The sequence below is a fragment of the Babylonia areolata genome, chromosome 26 (genome assembly GCF_041734735.1).
Source record: "Babylonia areolata isolate BAREFJ2019XMU chromosome 26, ASM4173473v1, whole genome shotgun sequence".
NCBI classification, from domain to species: Eukaryota; Metazoa; Mollusca; class Gastropoda; order Neogastropoda; family Buccinidae; genus Babylonia; species Babylonia areolata.
Window position 1 is genome coordinate 20,843,434 of NC_134901.1, and position 18,262 is coordinate 20,861,695.

General features: G+C 43.0%; 1 protein-coding gene across 1 annotated transcript in view; it reads right to left on the reverse strand.

The window, feature by feature from the left end:
* LOC143300267 (excitatory amino acid transporter 3-like) overlaps positions 1–17,715 on the reverse strand; it is a 24,026-nt gene extending 6,311 nt beyond the window's left edge. The window contains exons 1-8 of the mRNA XM_076613862.1: positions 17,702–17,715; positions 14,182–14,646; positions 10,761–10,803; positions 6,995–7,091; positions 4,546–4,723; positions 3,214–3,444; positions 2,856–3,050; positions 1,530–1,664 (exon numbers count right to left, since the gene is read on the reverse strand). Coding sequence (XP_076469977.1) covers positions 1,530–1,664; positions 2,856–3,050; positions 3,214–3,444; positions 4,546–4,723; positions 6,995–7,091; positions 10,761–10,803; positions 14,182–14,646; positions 17,702–17,715 — 1,358 coding nt within the window. The remainder of the gene's footprint in view (positions 1–1,529; positions 1,665–2,855; positions 3,051–3,213; positions 3,445–4,545; positions 4,724–6,994; positions 7,092–10,760; positions 10,804–14,181; positions 14,647–17,701) is intronic.
* Positions 17,716–18,262: the final 547 nt, after the last annotated feature.

Sequence of the window (18,262 nt, forward strand, 5' to 3'; positions counted from 1 at the left end):
GGGGTGCAGGGTAAGGTGTGTGTCTTTTTTATTTATTTATTTTATTTATTTATTTATCTATTTATTTATTTATTCTTTTTTTTATAATTTTTTTTTTCTCAAGGCCTGACAAAGTGCGTTGGGTTACGCTGCTGGTCAGGCATCTGCTTGGCAGATGTGGTGTAGCGTATATGGATTTGTCACAACGCAGTGACGCCTCCTTGAGCTACTGAAACTGAAACTGAAACTCTGGCGTGGATTCCTGGTCAAGTACGGAACGAGGTCAGTGGGCTTGCCAAGAATGCTATAGATCAGGAACACTCTCGCGCCGCGATAACCCAAGAGTCCACGCCTGTGTGAATCACCTCTGGTAAGAGGAAAAGGAACTTGCAGGCTGACAACTTTGTTGGTCTCAGTTACATGCAGGTCATGGAGCACCAGGACTCTCTCTCTCTCTCTCTTTTTTTTTTTTTTTTTTTAAATGCTTCACATGCCTTCTTTATTGACCGGAAAAAAACCCTTTTTTTTCTTCCTTTTTTCACTTGTGTGTGTGTGTGTGTGTGTGTGTGTTGTGTGTGTGTGTGTGTGTGTGTTGTGTTGTGTTGTGTTGTGTTGTGTTGTGTTGTGTTGTGTGTGTGTGTGTGTGTGTGTGTGTGTGTGTGCGAGTGTGTGGGTATGCCATTGTGCTAAGTTCGTTTTAGGGATAAGATATATATATATATATAAACAAACATTTTTGAAGTTGTTTCAGATCTATCAGCCCTGATCGAAAAAAATAATGCATCACCTCTATTGTTGGAAACAGAGAAGATGACACCGTCCTCTGCAGGCTCCATACAGGTCAATATGTATCGACACACTTTTACCTTGAAAGATGAGAAATCTCTAAATAAAGTGTGTGTGCCCCGTGAAACCAGCTTCAAAGCGTCAAACGTCTTCTGTTCGACTGCTGCTGGGGTCTGCACGATATCAGATACAACCATTTTACAACTTGTTCCATGGAAGAATGTTCAGGGATGTCCCCAAGACCGTGGGTTTGTTGTTGTTGTTTTTAATCAGTTCCTGAAGAAATCACTGTTTTTAATTTGATTGAAACTTTACTCGGATTTAAACCTACATTGGTGAAGTAGTTGAGATTTTTTTTTTTTTTAATGCTGCTTTCAATATTAATTTTTTCATCTTGATTTGAATTCAAATGAATGTGGATTCAGCGACACATAAGTGAATCGGTCATTTTTACGCTGTTTTATTTGACATTTTGACATCATTTTGTGTTTTCTTCGACGACTTCTAAGAGCTGTCGGCGATTCAGCCTTGAAACGGCCGCTCTCCAGTCGGCTGGACTGTGTACTCCACATAATTTGGTCAGATTTAACTTCATACATACGCGCGTGCACACACACACACACACACACACACACATACTCACGGACAACCAAACCCACATGGTTATTACACAAAACACACGTTGCGTGTGACTACAGTCTTATTCAACTAATGATTTGAATGAATGACTGCTAGCGATCGATAAAAACAAGAGGTCTACTCACAGAATCCAGTCCAGTGATATGACGAGTCCTACTTTTTCCGGTGGAATGCCCACCGCTTTCAGAACCACCATAATAGAAATAACACCTCCTTGCGGCACCCCAGGGGTGGCTATGGACGCCACGATGGACGTCAGACTGGTCAAGGACAGAATGATCAAATTTACACACACGTCAGATCGGTCAAGACAGAATGGGGGAATCTACACTGACGTCAGACTTGTCAGACAGACTTTATACTTGACAAATAACAGCAACGTCCTTGTATTTAAAATTGCGATACTACAAGATTAGATCCAACTAAATGTCCAGTCACTCTTCGCGAAACAAAAAACGGTAAGTCAAACGTATGTTTTTGTTGTTGTGGGTTTTGTTTTGTTTTTTGTTGTGTTTTTTTTTGTTGTTTTTTTTGGGGGGGGGTGTGCAGAATCCTTCAAAGTACTTTCCTTCTCTATCCACACAGAGTCTGAGCCTCCTAAACCAAGAGCTTAATTTTTTTTTTTTTTGATAGTCTGATTGAGAAGCGGCAGCAAGCTGTGATTTCGCTCCTCCCACCCCACAGCCCTCCCTCCCTGAGTCCTGGATTCGTGACAACGTCTTGCCAGAGAGATCTCGCTTCAGAAGAGGATGCGACCTGAAGTCACATGGGGCGAAGCAAGCTCTGTAGAGTGGGTGCGGGAGAACCTGGTTGGGTTGCTCTTTGTAGATAAGTCACATAGACCTTGACTTTGCGAGCACTTTCGTTGTGGTGTAGAAGAAGCAATTTTGCAAGAACCCACATTCAGATGCTTATCGTTGATGGACTGGACTGCACAACTTTGGGCAAAATACTTTCTACGTGGTTTTTACCTATGGGAATAGATTTTTCAGGTAACATATCGACAGCTGCAGAGCCTCGGAGGTTGAAAAAAAAAATGGAGAAAAGCTCAAAACATTAGTGGGCAGGAAACTAACAGTGTAAACTAAGAAATAAAGTTAATGAGTAAAGTGATAAGTTGATGAATGATTCAACGTATGGCTTCAAAATGGAAAAGAAGAGAGACCAAGCGGTGAATAGATAAATACAAATATATATCTCTCACTCTCTCTCTCTCTCTTTCACACACACACACACACTTTATAACACGCACACACACACGAACATATACCCCCCCCCTCCCTCCCAACACACACTCACTACACACAGACTCACACAAGAACACAAACATACACCCACACACACACCAGACCCCACCCCCTCTCACCCCCCACGCCCCCACCACCACACACACACACACACACACAAACCACACACCCATAGTGCATACAACAACAACAAGCGCCTCTCACCCAATAACCAGCAGCTTGGAGAAGCCCAGATCCATACCATGGGCATACCCGATGAAGATCACCGCCACCGCCTCGAAGATGGCAGTGCCGCTCATGTTGACGCTGGCCCCTACAGGGGCCACGAAGCCCACCACCCGGGGGTCCACGTTGTCGTTCATCAGCACGTTTCGCATTGTCACCGGTAGCGTAGCCATACTGGTGAATACATACACACACACATACATACATACATACATTCGGATGAGACGATAAACCGAGGTCCCGTGTGCAGCATGCACACGGCAACAAAAGGGTTGTTCCTGGCAGAAAAAAGACGCACTTCGATAGAAAAAGAAATACTGAAACACAGTTGATTCACCTGGACGATACAGAGATGGCTGTCACCATGGCCTGCATCATTCCTTCCATGAAGGTGTAAGGGTTCTGCCGACAGATGATGAAGTATATGGCCGGCATAATGAGGAACACGTGCGCTAGGAGGCCAGCCGTGCAGGTGACGAAGTAAGACGTCTGGCGGAAGACCTCAGTACTGGATTCCATGCCGGCTACGTCCTCCATCACCAGAAACAGAACTCCTACCGGTGAGTACCTGGCGGCAAAACAGGTCTACTTATCACTTTCATGGTATTCTGCTTGATGTAATAATATTGCATTCCACTTCGAAGCGTAGCGTCAAACCATCTTACACACGAAAAGATGACTCACCATCGCTATCTCTGTATGTGTATGTGTGATTGTGTGTGTGTGTGTGTGTGTATGTGTGTGTGTGTGTGTGTGTGTGTGTGTGTGTGTGTGTGACTGTGTGTGTGTGTGTGTGCGTGTGTGTGTTGCACTACGGACGTTCACCTTCTCCAACCGACCCATTCTTTTAGATCTCATATGGTCTTGTCTCTACTCAAAATGACGGCTCCTTGTGCTATTGCCTGTGTCTGGCCGTCTTGTTTCGTAACTGGGGCATACTGGGTTGTCAGTTGTGATATCGTGACAAGACCAACTATCACACACACACACACACACACACACACACACACACACACACACAACTGGATGGAAAGCCCATGCTCTTTCACATTCGTATCTTTATACATTCGTATATTGCTTGAGACAGTGATCTTAGACACCTGACCTCGACTGTCTAAAGGGATTTGATTTTCATTATGACCAAACAATGTAACCAAGTTTATTGAAGAATGGCTGCAATACCTTTATTTCTGTTGTACTTACAAGTGATGTTGTTTTCTATGGACAGACCATTTTATGCCCTTGGTCTCTGACATCTCACCTTGAAATTCAAGAGACCATGCTGTTATTATAGCCAGTCAGTTCGATGAAACGTAATGTTAAAATGTGAGCAAAATGTTGCTAAATAATGATACTTCAATCGACTTTTGACCTCTCACCCAGCTGGTCAGGTAATCACAAAGAGAAAGACCGGACAGGTCTGGCTTGTAGCTACCATCCTACCGCGTTTAATTTCGATCCCGAAACCGGAGGCTGAGAAAATGACAAATTTTGCTACGCAGTGTTATGAAGAAACCTCACAATTTTGTTCTCAATACATTACACACACACACACACACACACACACACACACACACACCTACAACAATACCACCAATAACAACAAGACACAACTTCAATTTAAGTACACACACTGGAATTATCAAACAAAAAAAGCACACCAACTGACCATATGGCGACGTTGATGAGAACCAAAGAGACTTCATACACAGCTTCAAAGAAAACCTTGAGGGGCCGGCCCTTGTCCTCTAGAATGTTGATGACGACCCCCGCGGCCAAAGAGATGACAATCACCCCGAGCATGTTCATGCCTTCCACGTTCTCAATCTCCCGCACAGTCTCAGTCTCTGGAGACACAGTCAGATGTGTCCTGAAGATTATGGAATTTACTGGGTCTGCTTTTTTTTCTTCTTCTTCTTTTATATATATATATATATATATATATATATATATATATGTATGTATATAAATCTGTTGTACCATGTAATACGCCGTTCGCCCCGACTCTCCCATAATAATAATAATAATATTGATAATAATGATGAAAATATTAATAGCGTACATTTATGTAGCGCTTAACTTGAGGCTCTAAGCGCCTTTGACAATACATCTATCATAGATAAGCAACAGAAATATGATACTGAAAAAATGATTAGAGACAACTCGCTAGCCATTAATTTTGATAAAAACAGTATAACATCACTCACGACTCACACGGCTCTCTCAACTCTCTCCCATAGTAAAATGTTAAGATACAAAACTCACAAAATACCGACTCACACAGCTCTTTCACCTCACCCCCCAAAAAAACATACAAACAAACAAAAATCAACCAGCCGCCGTGGCGAAGTGGTTAGCGTCGCGGACTGACGGCTGGAAGGACGCGGGTTCGAATCCCAGCGGAGGTGGGTTTTTCGGCCCGTGGCCGGCTCCTACCCAGAGTTGAGTGTGCTGTGGGCTTAAATGGGGAGACTGGGACCACACAGTCGAGTGTCATCCACTTCAAGGATGCGTCTTTGGGTGTGTTGCTCAAATTACCTGACCAACACTGCAAGTGTCTGTATCTCTCGGGCCTGGTTAACGCCGGGATATCATTATGACAGGAAGCGTAGAGTACAGCCTTGTCACGCAGTCCCAAACCAAATGGACCTCCATAGCAACATCGTCATCATCATCGTCATCCTCCTCCTCCTTCATCGTCATCAATAGAAACAAAATAGTCTCAAAGTCTGTGGCCTTTCATGCCCTGCTCTCATGGTGACCTCAGTTTCGATACCCCTCCACTTCCGTGCTTGGGGTGAAGTCCTGTCAATGTCGTCAGTGTCGGCAGATTCATGGAGGGCTGTTGTTTGAGGGACGTGGTGGCGGTCTCCACTCTGGGAGGGACGCTCACTCAGTCTGGCTCCGCGACTAAGCCATTATTGTCGTTAGTAGGGGGCTTAGTAGGTGGTGTCCAAAGTACGTTAAAACAGAACAGGCACCACTGAACACCACCGAAGTGACTCAGCAGCAGTGCAGGGTCTCCTCTGGTGTGTGGCCTCCTGGCGACCTAACATCGATGGTTCCCTGTGGAATGCCGACGCTGGAACTACGACGGACAAACCCGGGTGTGGCCGTGTATGGGGGAATCTAAATGAGCGGCGTGGGAGTAATGCCACTGAAACGGTGCAGATGACGGGGCAGAAAAAAAAAAAATCGAAACTCGCTAAAATCAATACTGGCATACTGAAAACTGTGACAACACTTACGACTCACACACACACCTTCCACCTCACGCCAGAACCTCCCAACCCTCACATAAACACACCGACGCACACAAATCAAGACGGTTTAGGAAGAGAATTATGTGTAGTTAAAAATATTGCTTGAACCATATACAACCCTGACACGATCAGTCATAGCCTTAGCGCCGGCAGTCCACGGGGACTTCGGTTGGGGAAAGTTAAAACGACGGAAGGGGAGGACTGGGCCCTTTCTTCCTATGGTGTGCATTAGACACGGTGGATATGAATTCAACCCCCCAAACACACACCCACCCACCCCACCCCACGATGGCCGTAAAAGGCTATGGGTTCTTTACCCTCAACAATCAATTCCTACTGTCCCTCCACCAATTCCTACTGTCCCTCCAGTATCGCCACGTTAACAACACGGGGTATTTTGTTACTGTCATCTTACCATCACACAAAGCCAGAAAGCTCAATGAATAACCCACCAGTGTGATGGTTTGGTGTTGAAACGTCCGCGTAAGATACGAGAGAATAAATTTTGAGTGCACAAGATACTCGACAGTAGTTTCTCCCACTCCACTAGGCCTTGAGTGGTGGTCTGAATGCTAGCTATTCGGAAGAGACAATAAACCGAGATCCTTTATAGTATGCACTAAGCGAATTAAAAAAAAGAAAAAAGGAGTGGCGATGCACTATAGCGACTGGCTCTCCCTGTGGAGAGCAGCCCGAATTTAGAAAACACAAAGAAATCTATTGTCATAAAGACTAAATAGTAATACCATGCAATGCAACAAAATGCAGTGCAGTGCAATATAATACAAAACAATACAACACACAATCAAGTTAAAAATTGGAAATCTTCCTCAATCACAAACAGCAATGGCATACTTTCAGTAGTATCCGATGTGGAGGCATTTGCAGAAAAGTCCGGTTGACTCCGAGGTGTTGATGTTTTGATGTTTTTGTTCTTTATAACCGTTACACTCTATTAAAAAAAAAAAAAAAGAAAAAAAAAGTACACGTTACTCGTATGCACACATACACACAACAAACGAACATCCACACCAACATACGCACACACATGCAGATATGCACGAGCTAAAATCACTAAGTATTTTCTTTATTTGTATTTTATTGTATTTCATTATATTTCAACGTGGTGCATTTTATGTCAGATGCATGTGTATAGGCAGTCTTAGATGTACACGATTATATAACTATAGTACTGTGGAAATTCTATTTTATTGTATATGTAGCCAAGCGCTCAGCTGGCTTCAGATACTGCTTCACGTACAAGCTGTATAGCAAATGCCTTTTTCGCAACTAACACGCCGGTCTTCAACGACTCGTGCAGAATGCTGTGCCATTCGAATTGTAATTGCAAAGCCCCTATTTAACAACTGCTCCTAAACATCTATTAACTCAAGTCTCTGTATCGTTCGCTGCAGGTTATACCTGTTATGCTTATACACACACACTTGAATCAGTCAGAAGCCTATTTCAGTTTAATTGTTCCTCAGTATTAAGATTTCAACTGAGCTTAGTTTACGTCATTTTGTCTTTCTCGTCACACATAATGCTATAGTCTACAGTTCTATGTGTGACTGCTGTTGGAAACTAAAACCACACTATTATATACAGTGTTTGGATGAGACAGATCAGGTATTTAGAAGATACAAAGCCGATTTTTATTGTCGACACTTGATGACAATCACTCTATACATAGCGTTGCTTGACGGCTTTGGCTGAGTTGAAAACTGTGTTTCTGACACACTGTATTTAATTAGTTTTATCTTTTGTCGGATCATTAAAATACAAGTATGATATACTGGAAGAATTGTTGCAATTCCATCTTTAGATCTATTCCATTTGTGTTTGCCTACGTTAAACTGATTTTAACGTAGTTTGTAATTTTCAGCGACAAGCTCACTAAACTGACCCTTTTGAGATGACTTAAATTAAGACTATAAATTCATCTTATTTTATACTCATTAGAAAGTAGGCGTTCAGCTGTTTCTTTTGCGATCAATCCGGTGTAAATCAGTTCAGAAATCATGTAGAAATCTATCACTGAACACCTTGTAACAAACACAATTCTATTCAAATTTAGCCTGATTTGAGCCAATTTGCTTTGCAGCACACACAGGCGTCATTGCAGTTCGTTTAACTTGCATAAATAGCCACAACAGGTGATGACTGGTCACTTTCCACCTGGCCAGTTACTGGCTAGAGCCTGCTCTCTCTCTCTCTTGCTGTGTGGCAAGCAGTGTGTGTTGCCGCAAAGACCAGTGTCATCACCACATCCCTGTAAGTACTGTGTGTAAAATGTGCCCATGATTGGTAAATTGTAAGTTTCAACACATGTGTTCACATGGGTATGTTGATGGCATTTAAAGTTGTTACACTTGGTTCAGTTATTGCTTTGACAGGCAGTCACAGCTCCCCTATGATTGATCTTGAAAATCGTCATGTCCATTTCATTCTTTTTGAATGTCAATCGGTGACGTCTTGCCCACTGCTAGTTTATTCAACTGTTCCATAATGTTTTAGTGAATGACGCGTTCTTTCTCATTTGCTGTAACTGATGAAGGTCAGGTTACTTATCCTGCTTCAGTGGAGGAGATTGAAATGTTGAGCACATGCTTAGCTGTGTTGATATTTGGCTTTGGTGCAACAGATTACTTGTGTAAGTTAATTCACCACTTAATGGTTAAGCCTTGATAGTTTTTCAGTCATTTTATTGAGCACTGACTATCTCAATATCTGGTCTCTCAGTGTGCTCAGCACTCTAATATATGTGTAGTATTCTGTTGTGGTGATTACAAGATAGTGTTTGATTAATATCAGTTATTGGTTAAAACCATCTGATATGTATCAGTCTGTTCATTGTGATTTAGCTATCATGCTTTCTCCTATATGGCTTACTCCAATGTAGTGCTGCATGATAAACTGATTCATTTGAGTCACTTTGACACAGTATGAGCTTTACTTAAATCAATACTGTCGGTGTTTTTTCACTAAATCAGCTTAGATTTAACCACTTTATCTACACTGTTTAAATGTATTAGAAATGTCATTTGATGTCAGTGTTTGGTCTTCACTGATATGCATTATCTTATGTTGTTGCCTTTCCCAAACCAAGTGATAGTCTTTACATTGTAATGTACATGTGCTTACTATCCTCTTGCATTTTGTTTGTATCTTCCAGGCACTGTTTTCTTTATTCTTCTCCTCTCCTTCTTTACTTAACTATTGTAAATAAAACAATAGAAAACCCTTTTGTGACTGGCCTGCTATATGTCGCTGGGTCAGTGCATATATTTTTCTATCCTTTAATTCAGTAAACCGTCAGTAATTCTTTTGTACCGTCCCCTTTTATAATATACCACTCGGGTTCACGGCTACACACACACACACACATATATATATATATATATATGTGTGTGTGTGTGTGTGTGCGCGCGCGTGTGCGCGCAGAGAGAGAGAGAGAGAGAGAGAGTATTTCTCTCAAGTGAGGAATTTGATGACTTAAATAAATATAAGGTACCATGGAAGTTTGATATATTTTTAAAAAGTTTAAAACTTTAACCCTTTTAAAACTTTTTAAAAAAAAGAAGAAAAAAAGTCGAGGCAACCATGTGTTTATTCTGTGTTGTCCGTATATTCTGTGTAGCATATTCAGGACTAAAAGTCTGTGAATTTAGACATTTCTTCTGTGTAACTGAGTAACTGAACTGTACAGCCAAAGCAAGAGACTTCGATGTTTCTGTGATATTATTTTTTCTGATTTTGTCTACATGTAGGTAGTAAAATGAAACAAACATTGTCTGCAAATAGAAGCGAGCAAGCGCGCGCGCACACACACACACACAAGAGAACCAGAAAGAGTACCGTTTCCCCACCCTCCCCCACCACTCTAGCCCCACCACCCCCAACCCCGCCTTTCAACCAATTCACACTCCTTTCTCCACACACCATTCTAGTCTGAAGAAAGAACGAAAGAAAGAACAGGCATCTTGTTTGAAACTGACGACTGCAAGAAGAAAGGCAACAGGGGACATTGACTAAATGATGAATTGTTCAATTGATGAATGACTATCTGATTGATTTAGCACTAAAGTTCAAAATAGGCAATGTGGAAGGTTAAACAACAACAACAAAAAACACATACAAAAAAAGAGTAAGCAATGGAGAGAGGAAAAGAAAGACAGACAGACAGACAGACAGACCGACCGACAGAGACAAGTACGGAGAGAATTACAGAGAGACAGAGGCAGACGGACAAAGACAAACATACAGATAAACTGACAGAAAGACAAACGGACACACACACACACACACAAACAAAAACAAAAACCACACACACACGCACGACGCTCGCACACACACACACACGCGCGCGCGCGCACCTTAGGTGGGAAGAGGTTGGGGGGGGGGGGGGCGGGGGGGGGGGGGGGGGGGGCAGTCGGGGCGTGGCAGTTTTGCGACAAAAAATTTACCAATGGAGAGAGGAAAAGACAGACAGACAGACAGACACACACACGCGCGCGCGCGCGCGCGCGCGCACCTTAGGTGGGAAGAGGTTGGGGGGGGGGGGGGGGGGGGGGGGGGGGGGGGCAGTCGGGGCGTGGCAGTTTTGCGACAAAAAAATTACCTTTACAAAAGTCGCCTCCACCAGATTTCTTGGAAACATTTGTCTGAAAATAACAGGTTTCTTTTTTTAACATCGATAGGTGGCACTCAGACTCTGCATAACGTATCACATTGTCTACATTTTTTTTTTTTTTTTTACTCCATGATCATGCTGCTAAGTTTAATCTAATTCGTTAGATCAACCAATGGTGGGTTAAGCATCAATTTAAACGAGATCAGTTTCTTTCCCAAATTGCTGTTCGTACTGTTCGTGCGCACACACACACACACACACACACACACACACACACACACACAAACATGCACGCGCGTATCTAAATCATAAACACGCACGCGCGTATCTAAATATCTATCTATATAACTGAACAAGATATAACTATTTTTACATAGCCACACACACACACACATATATATATATGAAGAAAAAAAATATATATGTAGTTGCCGTCAGTAATCACTTCTCATCTGCTAAAACACGTGGCCTACCTGAGGAGGTGGAAGATAATGTCAGCTTCCAAAGTGATTTACCTGAAAAGGTGAAAGACCGTGTGACCTACCACTTGTCCCGCTGACGGCGAATGGCGTTTTTGTGTGTGTGTGTGTGTGTGTGTGTGTGTGTGTGTGTGTGTGTGTGTGTGTGTGTTTGGGGGGTTGTTTGTTTGAATATTTCTCAACAGTAACTTCATGACAATGTCAGAGACAATGTCAGCTACAACATGTGACCTACCTTACGGTGTGCAAGACACTGTCAGTGTGCAAGACACTGTCAGTTAGCAAAGGTGACTTACCTGGCAAGGTGTGAAGATAGTGTGAAGTATCACAAAAGCGGTAGACGGCAAATGGTGTAGTTTTCTACCTTGTTCGGTATAATAAAAGTTCCTTGAATAGATGTCATCAGCAACCCTTTCCCATTCGTTACCATACGTGGAACTCTGCCATGGACGGTCCACACCTAGATGACCTGGACTTTGCTGACGACCTGGCTCTTCTCTCTCACAGACAGCAGAAGATGCAGGAGAACACTCGTGGAATACTCAACATGCAGTGGACTGAATTTACACAGCGGAAAAGCCAAGTTCTCGGGGCAAACACAGTCAACACCGCCCCCATCACTCTCGACGGTGAAGCCCTGGAGAATGTTGAGAGCTTCACGTACCTCGGCAGCATTGTCAACAAGCAGGTGGTTCAAATGCTGATGTGAATGTGAGGATCGGCAAGAGCAGCTTTCAGGCAGCTGAAAATGCACCTGGAGCTCCACAAAACTGACCAATTAACACCAAGATCAGGATCTTTAACACCACCGTGAAGCCAGTATTACTGTATGGAGCAGAGACCTGAAGAACCACCGCCACAAACATGATGAAATTCCAGACGTTCATCAACACCTGTCTGAGAACAATACTACGAATTCGCTGGCTAAATACCATCAGTAAGATGTGTGGCAGCGAACCAACCAACAGCCTGTGGAAGAAGACATCCTCCAAAGACGCTGGAGGTGGATTAGCCACACCCTAAGAAAAGCTCCAGCATCACACAAGCCCTCACCTGGAACCCTCAGAGGAAAAGAAAAAGAGGCCGTCCAAAGAACAGCTGGCACCGAGATCTGGAGACAGACATCAGGAAGATGGTCCGTACCTGGGGACAGCTGGAGCGACTGGCCCAGGCGGGGTGCCTGGAGAGCTCTCGTTGACGCCCTATGTCCAAGACGGGACCAGAGGCGTAAATAGATTGATAGATAAGATAGACCTTACGTGGAGAGGTGAAAGATATAAACCTTCATTGAATAGCTGTCATCATCAACAACATGATGACCCACCCGGCGACGTTGAACATAATATCAGGTACGGCAGGTTACTTACCCGACTAGACTAAAGACAGCGTGAACTATCACAGGTAACCAAACTGACGAGGTGAAAGATGAGGTATCAGATACCACATGTGATCTACCTATGTGGAATACAGTGTCATCTACCCAAGCTGGCCTACCTAACAAGGTGATAGATGGTGTGAACCATCACAAGTCTGGCTGTCGAGAAATTTTTAACCTTGTTCACTATAAATATCCCTTGAATAGCTGTCATCAGCAACCACTTTCCATCGGTTATCACACGATATAACGTGTGATACAAGTTATTTCACGAAATGAAAGATAATGCCAGCTACCACGGGTGACTTACCTTACAAGAAGAAAGACAGCATGAACTGCCATATGTCTGGCTGACGGTAAATTGCATCAATCTATTATCTTTTTCAGTATGAACGTGCCTTGAATAGCTGTCATCAGAAAGCACTTATTAACCATTACCTACCTGACGAAGTGGAAGATAACGTCACATACCACAGTTCTCCTACCCGACGACGTGAAAGATAATGTCAGCTACCACAGACGACCTATCTGACGAAGTGAAAGATAATGTCAGCTACCAGATGACCTATCTGACGAAGTGATAGATGTCAGCTACTACAGACGACCTGTCTGACGAAGTGAAAGATAATGTCAGCTACCAGATGACCTATCTGACGAAGTGATAGATAATGTCAGCTACCAGATGACCTATCTGACAAAGTGAATAATGTCATATACCACAGATAACCTATCTGACGAAGTGAAAGATAATGTCAGCTACCACAGACGACTTATTTGACGAAGTGAAAGATAATGTCAGCTACCAGATGACCTATCTGACGAAGCGAAAGATAATGTCAGCTACCAGATGACCTATCTGATGAAGTGAAAGATAATGTCAGCTACCACAGACGACTTATTTGACGAAGCGAAAGATAATGTCAGCTACCAGATTACCTATCTGACGAAGCGAAAGATAATGTCAGCTACCAGATGACCTATCCGATGAAGTGAAAGATAATGTCAGCTACCACAGACGACCTATCTGACGAAGTGAAAGATAATGTCAGCTAACACAGACGACCTACCTCAACAGGTGAACGAAGTGTCAGCTGCCACAGGCAACCTAATATAACCTACCTGACATGGCTGAATGTAATGTCAGCTGTCACAGCTGATAAGAAGAAAGACAGTGTGAACTGCCTGACGGCAAATGGTGTCCATTTCCTCATCTTGTTCAGTATAAATGTTCCTTGAACAGCTGTCACCAGCAAGCATTTATCATGACCTACCTGGCAAGGTGCGAGATAAAGTCAGCTACAACAGGTGACCTAACTGACGAGGTTCCTTGAATAGCTGTCGCCAGCAAGCACATACCATAAACCTATATCTGACGAGGTGAACAATAATAACAGCCACCATAGGTGACCTACCTGACAAGATTGGAAGATAATGTCAGCCACTAAGTACTATACAGGTCACCTACCTGACGAAGTGAAAGATAATGTCAGCCACCACAAGTCAACTTTCTGACGACGTGAGAGATAGTGTGAACTGTAACTGGTGACCCACCCACCTGAAGAGGTCTAGGATAATGTCAGCCACACCCACTTCGTTCGTCCTGTGCTTCACTTCTGTGAGCTCCTGTTTCTGTTTGGGCAGACAAAGGAGAGCCAGAACAATCCCCAGCAATGTGGCCACCAGATAGAGGACCAGGAAGTACAGCCCGGTGCGGAGACCCAGCCTGCCCAACGCCCACAGGTCGATCATCGTCTGCCCCGTGATGATGCTGGACACGACGAAAGGCAGGACGAGCAGATACAGCATGTTCACCAACAGATCTCCAGGGAAACGGAGGTAAAACTTCTCCGTTTCACTGTATGGCTCGCTGCGGAGGCGGAGGAGTTGACCCAAGACGACGCCGAGGAAGAGAGCAAAAAGCATGCTGATGACAAGGGCATGGCGGACGAAGAAACGTTTCATGCGCTGGAAGACATCTGATGCTCTTTTCTGGTCGTTATCGTCATATTCAGAAGTCCTCCTTAAACAATCATTTGGAAATAGTAAATAAATGAAAAATATAAATAGATACATCAATACGAGTGACCACATCAAACATAAATATACATATTGTTCTTGCATAATTATAGTGTCTCCACAGAGAGAGAGGAGACAGCATGGTTTTCTTTTCCAGACACTGTAATTGTGTGCGGGGTCACTGTGTTTGTGTGTTGTTGTTGTTGTTGTTTTTTGTTGTTGTTTTTTTATTTGTTTTTTTTTGTTGTTGTTGTTTTTGTGTTGCATGACCTTGAAAACGCTGGATAATGCCATTGGGAAGAAGATATGTTACAAGGAAATGAAAATAATAATAATAATAATAATAATAATAATAAAGAAAAAAGGGCAAAAGATAACAGAAAGAAAGGAGAAAAATAATGATGAAAAAAAAAACGAAAAAAAAAACCCTCGAAAAAAACCCCGAAAGTCTTCCATGGATGCTGAGACAGCCCTGCATATTTGCAGAACTTGAATGCATCTTCTGATTTCTCATTAAAAAAAAGAAGAAAAAAAAAGAAGATACATCAATAAATCAATTATTCAATACAAGACACGTCTTATGCATCACATCTTGGAAGCTTTGTTCATGACATCCACATCACCTTTTAAAGTTATGTTCAAACAATCATGAAAAAGAAGGAGGAGGAGGAGGAGGAGGAAGAGGAGGAGGAGGTGGAGGAGGAGATGGAGAAGTATCACAGAAAGCATTATGTTTGGTTGGGGATATTAGCAGAAATACTGAAATGGATCATGATGTAGATCGTGATGTGATGTGTGATTTTCAATATGGGAGAGATTAAAAAGTGTACGTTAATATTAAGAATGGAAAGATCAAGTGTACTCGCAATGCGGTAGCAACAGTTAAATAACCTGCTACTACTCTCTATCTCCTTTCAAATAATGTCTCATATACAGTTACTACAGTGGGTGTATTTACTGGAGTAATTTACTCGCATACATAAAAGAGGTAACAAACAACAGCAATTTCAAAGTCTAAGAAAGGACCCATTCAGAAAATTAGAAGACACTCAATTTTTTTTCTTTTTAATTTAGAAAAATAAAACTTAGATCAAAACATACCAGAGACATAAACCATTCCTTATGACAATCCTTTGTACAATGTGATAAAGTCTGGATTTCCCCGACAAAATAATTTATTTCAGTCTGGTAAAATGTTATGAATCAGCTGATCTCAGAACTACAATGACTCATGGGTGTAACTGATGGTAGCTGTCGCCGACTTCTCCAAGGCCATCACAGCATCTGTTGCGTTATCAAGTATTTGATGGGAGCAGGTTCCCCCAGGTCTATGTTCCCCTCAAAACGTTTTTGGTAGGTGTATATTCCCCCAGGTCTGTATTGCCCCAGATCTATGTTACCCAAGACCTATGTATGATAAATCACACACACACTTTTTGGTGCTGGTCAGTGGTCAGCAGAAGGCTGTAGTTACAGTGGTCAGCAGGTCAGTAGTCAGCAGTCAGTGGTCGTCAGTGGCCAGTGGTGGTCAGCAGTCAGTGATGGTCGGCAGTGGTCAGTGGTGTTGGTCAGAAGTGGTCAGTGTTCAGCAGTGATAAATAGCGGTCAGTTGTGGTCAGTCGTTAGCAGCGGTCAGTGGTAGCCAGTTGTCAGTGGTAGCCATTTGTCAGTGATCAGTGGTGGTTAGTGGTGGGCAGCAGTGGTCTGTGGTCAGTAATGAGTAGTGGTCAGTAGTGGTCAGCAGTGGTTGGTAGTTAGCGGAAGTCTGTGGTCAGTTGTGGTTAGTGATCAGCAGTGGTGGTGAGTAGTGGTTAGTGGTGGTCAGTGGTCAACAGTGGTCAATGGTCAGCAGTGGTCAGTAGCTAGCAGTGGTCAGTGGCTGGTAGTGGTCAGTGGTGGCCAGTTGTCAGTAGTGATCGGTTGTGGTCAGTGGTTAGCAATGGTCAGTGATCAATAGTGGTCAGCAGAGGTCGGCAGTCAGTAGTGGTCTGTGGTCAGCAGTGGTAAGTTTGCGGTAAAAAAAACCCCAAAAAAACCAGGACGTCATGGCCAACAGAAGTAAACAGCGGACAGCTAATGATAAAGTACTGCCAAGACGTCCCACTATTGCATATCCGTCACAAAGTGATACAAGCTGAACCGGCCACGTTATAACACTGCAGAGATGTGACAACACAGCGCAATCTGAGCACTTTTGGGTTGTGGTCATAAGTGATCAGCAGCGGTCTTAGCAATGGGGGAAAATAGACCCGGGGGGGGGATGGGGGGGGGGGCAAAAAAACATAAATTTCGGAGAACATAGTCCAGGGGAACTATAGACTGGGGAGCTGTAGACCTGCGAGAACTAAGACCTGGTTGAAAGAGAATTTTGGGAAACATAGACCTGAGGGAACACATAACTGGCCCCTATTTTGATCTGCCCTCCGATATCTAAAAACAAGCCTGCCCACCAGTTTTGTCCAACAGTATCCTCAATGGAAGTTGTTGGGGTTTTCTGTTGGTTTTTTTAGGCATAAATCATTGTGAGTCCGTGTGCTAATCATAATGCTACCCGATGACCAGAATTCAAACAGTGACTCTCTTTGCTGAATTTTACGTCGCACGCTGCTTGGACAATAACCAGACCAAGCTAGAACTTTGGGTGAAGCACATCATTTAGGTCACAAAAACGCTGCGCGCTAGTAAAGCACCAACAGTCAACACATTTAATTAAGACCAGACTGGATGCCCACTGGGCAAACCTACCGACATTGTATAATCCTGTTCACTACGAATAGGTAAGACAGTAAGACCTGTATCGCCACGCATGCAAGTAGAAGTCCAATTCTGGCGAGGAACACCCCTTACAAAAGGCCTCAAGCACCACAAGTTCAAGTTGCTGTTGAACGCATTGTAATATGATAGAGCTTAGATCTACTTGATATGGCGGGTAAATGGTGAATAAGGCTATAGGTCATATTCATATCGGTGATATATGATATGACAGGTCATGTCAGGTTGTAGTAGGAGAGGAGAAGATATGACAGCATGTAAAAAAACCCACAAAAAAACAAACTTACTTGTTCAATTGCATCGCGACTGTCCTAATTTCAGCTTGTATTCACAGGGAATCCCATCAAATAAATGTTTTCAGCATATGAACAGTTTTTCCGCTTCACTGTGTTCCCACTTACATCTGATATTGTTATCAGTATATGCCACACACTGCGAAACTTTCCTCTGAGAAAGAGCGCCCTGGTTATTACGTTAGCTTTGTGCAAACGAGTGGCAGGACAAGTGTGACGTTTATATTTGTTACGTCATACCTGCTATCGTCATAATCTTGTTTCGAATTATCGTATCATATCATATCAAGTGTCACGGCTTTTAGGCTTTATCAGCCTTTTGCCTGGTCAATTCGAACTTTTAAAAAAATTATTTTATTTTTCATACTTTATATAAGAGTGCGCAATTACTAATGTTATTGTTCATTTCTTCTTCTCTTCTTCGTTCATGGGCTGCAGCTCCCGCGTTCACTCGTATGCACATGAGTGGGCTTTATACGTGTATGACCGTTTTTACCCAGCCATGTAGGCAGCCATACTCCGTTTTCGGGGATGTGCATGCTGGGTATGTTCTTG